General features: G+C 26.3%; 2 protein-coding genes across 2 annotated transcripts; one reads left to right on the forward strand and one right to left on the reverse strand.

Annotated features, from left to right (window-relative positions):
* The first annotated feature begins 90 nt into the window (after positions 1-90).
* On the forward strand, positions 91-1,176 carry l(3)neo43 (cytochrome c oxidase assembly protein COX16 homolog l(3)neo43). The gene is made up of 3 exons (XM_003705993.3): positions 91-223; positions 298-409; positions 994-1,176. The coding sequence occupies exons 1-3, from the start codon at positions 120-122 to the stop codon at positions 1,066-1,068; spliced, it is 291 nt and encodes a 96-aa protein (XP_003706041.1). The 5' UTR covers positions 91-119; the 3' UTR covers positions 1,069-1,176.
* Positions 1,078-5,179, reverse strand: tos (Exonuclease tos). Its single transcript, XM_003705977.3, has 9 exons — positions 4,748-5,179; positions 4,557-4,676; positions 3,623-3,884; positions 3,327-3,542; positions 2,960-3,247; positions 2,643-2,865; positions 1,772-2,565; positions 1,390-1,477; positions 1,078-1,295 (listed from the first exon to the last, which is right to left on the reverse strand). The coding sequence occupies exons 1-9, from the start codon at positions 4,906-4,908 to the stop codon at positions 1,285-1,287; spliced, it is 2,163 nt and encodes a 720-aa protein (XP_003706025.3). The 5' UTR covers positions 4,909-5,179; the 3' UTR covers positions 1,078-1,284.
* Positions 5,180-6,399: the final 1,220 nt, after the last annotated feature.

Consider the following 6,399-nt stretch of genomic DNA (forward strand, 5'->3'; position numbering starts at 1 on the left):
GCTAATAATTATTGATTGTTAAATTAAATTTAACTATATTCTGTTTTGTTTTAAAAATATATATCCCATCAATTAAAAGTCTATATATATACGTAAATATAACGTACATAACCTTCATTATGATAGCGTTTTTTAAAACAAAAACATTTAGACAACATTTTTTGCCGGCTATGGTACTTATTATAGGAGGATCGTTTCTTCTTAAAGAATTCGCTAAAATAAGGTACCATTTTTAACATATTTTCTAGTTATGTAATGTTTCTTTAAATGACTGATTAAATTGGATAATTGTTTCAGATATAAATATAAGAAAGTTACCTCACATGATATACATAAAGAAGCTGAATTAATGGGAATTAAAATGTCAAAACCTCTTACTCTTGAAGAAGAATATGAAAAAACAATGAGTGTAAGTTTTTAAATTTTATATAAATATACAAATGTATTGTTTTACTATAAATCATTTTCTTGAGTCCACATTGAATGTATATAAAACTATAAAACATAAAATTATCAGTATTAGCCTTCAAATTAAATTAAATTAAATTAAATTTTTTTAACACATATTCAACCAATTGGTAAAACAATGAAAAGAAGTCAAAAAAGAAATAAAATATTTATGTTTTAAAGCTTATAAAAAAATACACAGATGCTTTTAAAATAAATTCATACTCTTATCTTAAATACATATAAAATTTCTAAAATATTACTATTTTTTCTTATATTTTTTACTTGTAATATTCACTGTAGTTAATATAATACAGTGAATTAATACATTTATTTTCATGAAGATATATTCTTTGTTGTTTATTTGAAAATCTATGTACAGATCTAATCACAAGTCTTTGAGGATTGAAATATAATTTATGTGATTAATATGTAATTGTTAAAATTTTCATTTTTTATATTGTTTACATTCAATATTATTTTAAAACTATATTAAAATAGCAGATACTAATTGTATAATAATGTATAAATTGTATTTTTTTTTAGAAAATAGATCTTGATAATTGGGAAAATGTTCGAATACCAAGACCATGGGATGAAACACTTGAAGCGAAGAAATAGATACTGTACTTACAAAAATATTTACTTTAATTGTATTTTAAACAGTATATGTACATGTGTGTATAAAAATGTATAACTTATCTAGAATAAACAATTAATTTATAATAACTTATGGTATTTCCACACATACCTTCATGTAGTTATTTGATATCACTATTGTACGCAACAAGTGCAGCACAGCTTGCATACTTTAAATAGTTAATCATCACTCCCTTTTCATGCTAATTCTAAAAACATATATTTTTAAATAAAGAAAATTAATAAACTTTGAAATAACAAAAAGGAATTAATAATAGCTCAGAACTTACATGTTTTACTTACTTTTTTTTTCAAATCCAAACATACTTAGCAACTTTTGCTGTCTTTGGATTGGACCAAATTGTTGACTACGGCGTGTGGTATTTACAGTCTAAAAAATATTTTAATACAAATTAAATGTTTATACTAGAAGATACAATATTATATAACAATTATTTAAACTGCGATATAACAAATCACACGATTTAAAACAAAAGTCTAGTTTTGTCTTTTCATGAACTAATAATTAGACTGAAAATATTAAAACGCGCAAAAAGTAAGTTACTTAAACTCCAAAATATACAAAATTTACAACGTATAATAATATTCCAAATCATTATTGAACTAAAGATATTTTGTAAAAACATGTTTGCCTGAACATAAGCAATCTAATAATAATCCTTACCGAACGAGAATTCGGGGTGCTTTTTCTTCTATCACATTTTACTTTTTTATCTGTTTGCATAGGCTGTTTTATATTAGAATACTTAAATAAACTATTATTGGAATCATTTATATCGCCTTGGTAAATTAGAAAATCAGAATCTGTATCGTGTTCTAATACTGTTGTTAATGAATTGTTTAAATTACATGATTCGCTTATACTATTTTTAGGTGTGATTGGTTCATTCATCGGTAAATTCAAACATGATGTATTTGAATTACAGTTGAAAGAATTATTTGAACACTTAGTATTTGTGCATTCATATGATGCGTTATCTTCTTCATCTATATCCATGTATGTATCAGTTTTCACTTCGTCAGTTATCATTAAAGTTTGCAACTTAATGTCATGTGCTTCTTTAATTTTATCTGATATATTTATATTTTCTTTTTCAAACGACATTCTATTTGAATTATTAGTTGGACATAGTACATTATCATCTGTTACAATGTTACTCTCCACTTCATTAGTTGGTTTAGCAAAAAATTTGCTTTCTGTAATAATTTCTTCATCTATAATTGTTCTTCTAACACGCATTATATTTCGTCCCTTTGTTCGACTTTTATGTTTGAACAATAAACTCGGAGAAGTTTTATTAGATGATGATTTTGCAAACACATTTGTTCTAGTCAAAATAGGAGATATTTCTTCCTCGCTAGGAATAGAAACATCAACTTCTAAATTATTTTTATTATCCTCTGCATCTTTATCACCATATATATCTAAAATTTCTTTCTGATTTAACTCTTTATAATCTGTAATAATTATTTATTTTTTAATATTTACTTTTGTATGTGTATACATGTAAATACGTGTAGAACAATTTCCATACCAGAATTATCGTCCTGTGTTACCAAACAAGCTTGCTTCAGCCGATTTGTATTAAGAATTGCTTTTTTACCGACAGTATTAGGCCAAGTTGTAAGTTCTTTGTTTTTGTCAGATTCTTGCATCTGATTTTGTGATAATTTATATAGTTTTGACCAAATGCTAATATGTTTCGAATGTGACGTCATGCTTTGCTTCCATGAATTATTAAACTTATTCTTTAGATTCTACAAAATTTTATCAATATTTTACAGTATTCTTTGTAATAGAATAATGTTCAACAAGTAACTTTTTTGTAATAATTGTATCGTTAGTATTTACCGTCGTTTTATCAGGATCAAAATTATGAAGCATTTTTAAAGTAAAGGGATCACAATTTCCATAAGCAAGTTGTAATGCAATATCAGGATTTGTCTCCACACCAGCATAATGTAATTGTTCCTCTGTCACATCAGGCATAGGCGGATTTAAGCGAACTTGTTTTCGTCTTAGAGGACAAAATACTAACTGGTGTTTAAATGTAATATCTGCTAATATAAATGCATCTCTGTATTCTTGCGTTACAACCACGGACTTCATATTCAAATAGGATCCTAATCTAGTCAAAGCCTACAGAAATAAATAATATTAGTTCTATGTATTTGTACATATACTTTATAATTATACATATAAATGTCAAAATATTTACTCTATGTATATTAGAGTCTGTATTAATCCTAATAAATTTCCTTGCTTTACCCAATCCAATACCAGGAAGAGATGGTAAATAATCACAGCCTGATAAAATGCACATATAGCGAAATTGATCCATGCTAAAGTGTTCGGAACTGACATCCATTGCAACATGTAATCGATCTTGATCAACAAGAATCCCACTGCCATTTACATCCATTTTGAAAAAAACCTATAACATATAATTTACATAATATATTCATAAAATTTATTTCCACTTTGAACTTATTTAATATTCTGTTTTACATTTACCTTTTTACAACCAAACAATATTAAATCACTATCTTCAGTGATAATAACATCAGCAATTCCACTTATATTAAGATATGCCAATTGTGCATCTGCTTCATATGGTGCTACAATACAATCAATATTCATTTTATGGCACTCTTTAATTAATTCTAATGCCATTTCATGTGTAACATCTATAGATCTTCTTAATAAATTTCTACCCTCTGCATGTTGTCCCATTTTTATTAGTTCTATAGCTTTGCGGCGGTTGTTCTCTCGAGCTCTTAAATTATATTGAAAAAGAAATTTAAAATTAAAAATGTATAATAATTGCACATATATTTAAATAACTAAATATCAAATTAATGTTTTTTCTCAGTAAACACAATATATGATGTAATAAACTTTTTTTATGTATATTAAAAATATAGAAATATTTATAAATAAAACTAAATAGTTTGAAAAGTCATTTTATTATATTTTATCTTAATATAAAAGTCTCCCTGTTTCAAAAAAGTTATTTTTACCTTATCAATGTTATTATCTATTTATCATTGTACTATTTACAATAGAGACACTCATACTAATTAAGAATTTATTTAAAGCTTTCCTTTCTATCAAGTTTGAACTGAAAAGTCAACTATACATTGTGTTTTCTAAATGTGACCTTCATACTCCAAAAAAAAAAAAAAAAAAAAAATGAACTAATTTTTGCAAGTTTTTACATTATATATGAAAAGTTCAATGCATGCCAAAAAGGTTTATTTTATTAGATATTTTATTTTGTGGAAAAAAGGACTCAAACTTAGTTAATTGTTTAGTCATCAAAGTAGAATAAATCCTTAAAATTATTATATTAAATGAGCAAATATCTTAATTGAAAAATATGTAACATTACACGAATAACTTTCAAAATATTTTTAAAAACTTTTATAAATATTAAAATTATACATACTCTCGTCGTTTGGCTTCAGTTTGCGCTTTAGCTGGCAAATATCGTCCATCAAATACAAGAATTGGTTTTATTTTATGAGCAAGTAGCATATGTATATGTTTCATAGAGTAATGAATATATCTAAAATAAAATAACGATTATGCAAATAACTTCATTTAATGAATAATACAATCAAACAATAACTTTCTTACGCATTTGTCTGTTGTCCCATTGACAACTTATCAGCACAAGAAAATACACCTTTGTGTAACCAACAGTACGAATCAATAGCAACAGTACCACCAGCAAATTCATTGATATTCTTTCTCTGTGAACACTTTTCTAAAAATGGAAGTAATCCGGTAATACCCATTTTTAATATTAATACAAATATGTAATATCATCCGTATAACAAATGTCCGAACAGATGAGCGGTACTATTGTTACCATGATTCACGTTACCGCCAAACTGTCAATCATTGATTATGGTAATACTAGATGTGACATTAATTTGTGCGCTGTTGTTAAAGAGTAGGGATGCTGTTATGTGAACACAACTTTATGACCATTTGAATGATAATGCTTAAAAGTGTTGGCGCCCAAAGTACAGTATACTGTGCCCAAAGGCTGTAAACTTTTCCTCTGTATTGATAACATAAATTTTACAACTTATATATGTAATATGACAGTTTTTTACATTGAATTCCAGAAAGTTAAAATGTTTAAATTATAATTAGCTGCTAGAAATATAAGTAATTTAATAAGTAAGAATACGGTTAACTAATTGCAAGAATTAAAGAATAAATTTGAAATTTTTGAAATTCTTTTTAAATACGCTAAGTTATTTGTATGAATTAGTTTACTTACAAACTTTGCACTATAGCTGAATTTGAAATTGCTCGTAAATCATCAAGGAGATATAAGAATAAATTGTAGGGACGATTAAGCGGTTATTATTATATCAGTACACAAATTTTTAAAACATTGCGCGCTATTCCGTGCACTACTGGAAAAATATCATTGTCGCCACCTAGCCGTAAAGCGTGAAATTATTGAAACTGACAATTTTGTTCCTTTGTAACATAAAACTTCTGCGGGCATAGAGAAATATTTTTACAGTGAGTCTAAAACATTATAACCGAAAATTTAAAAAATTTCGGAAAATCATCATAATCCGATTCTGGCTAAATTTTACAAAAAAGCTTTTTTTCAAAAGAAAACATCTGTAAGAGTAGATTTTTCAACTTTGACGTGTCGGTTTCCCGAAGAACGGCCAATAAATTGAAAAAATCAATATTTCATAAGGAAATATATTTTAAATTTATTTTCATTGTTTTCCGCTTTGTATCACTAGTTTCCGGTCAGTGATACTATTTTCGCGCGAAAATATAAATTTTAAAATACACGTAAAAATGAGGGTTTCAAAACGCTTTCAACTTGTTAAACTAATTACTTTACAATAGATTATTATCGTACATATATGATATCACTGTAATGTCTCTATTATAGATGTAAATTTCGATGTAAAATTTTAAGTATATAAGACATTAAATTACATTCTGTTGTTTCTAATATTGTGTCTAAAACGTGAAGTACACAGTATAAGAGTTTACTTTTGAAAGTAGCATATGCTTATGAGAATTTGATTAATCGATTTCGAAAATACCTTTTGTAAATTAAGCATTAGGTGGTAGAGACCTATTCCCTTGGTTTGCATTATTTCCAGGAAAGTTGGATTTGCATTTGAATATACTTTATTCTGACATTTCTATGGTCACAAACAAAGAAACATACTGCCATCTGTCGTTTGTCATTGTGACTTAATAGATTTAAACTGTGTTTATTTTTTTTATTTTGAATCGCG

This window comes from Megachile rotundata, chromosome 5 (assembly GCF_050947335.1).
Source record: "Megachile rotundata isolate GNS110a chromosome 5, iyMegRotu1, whole genome shotgun sequence".
Taxonomy (NCBI): domain Eukaryota; kingdom Metazoa; phylum Arthropoda; class Insecta; order Hymenoptera; family Megachilidae; genus Megachile; species Megachile rotundata.

Coding starts and splice junctions, on each gene's coding strand:
- tos (XM_003705977.3), bottom strand. CDS start 4,908: ATGGGTATTACCGGATTACTTCCATTTTTAGAAAAGTGTTCACAGAGA. Junction 3,885..4,556: donor ACTGAAGCCAAACGACGAGA/GTATGTATAATT, acceptor ATATAATTTAAG/AGCTCGAGAGAACAACCGCC. Junction 2,566..2,642: donor AACACAGGACGATAATTCTG/GTATGGAAATTG, acceptor TAATTATTACAG/ATTATAAAGAGTTAAATCAG.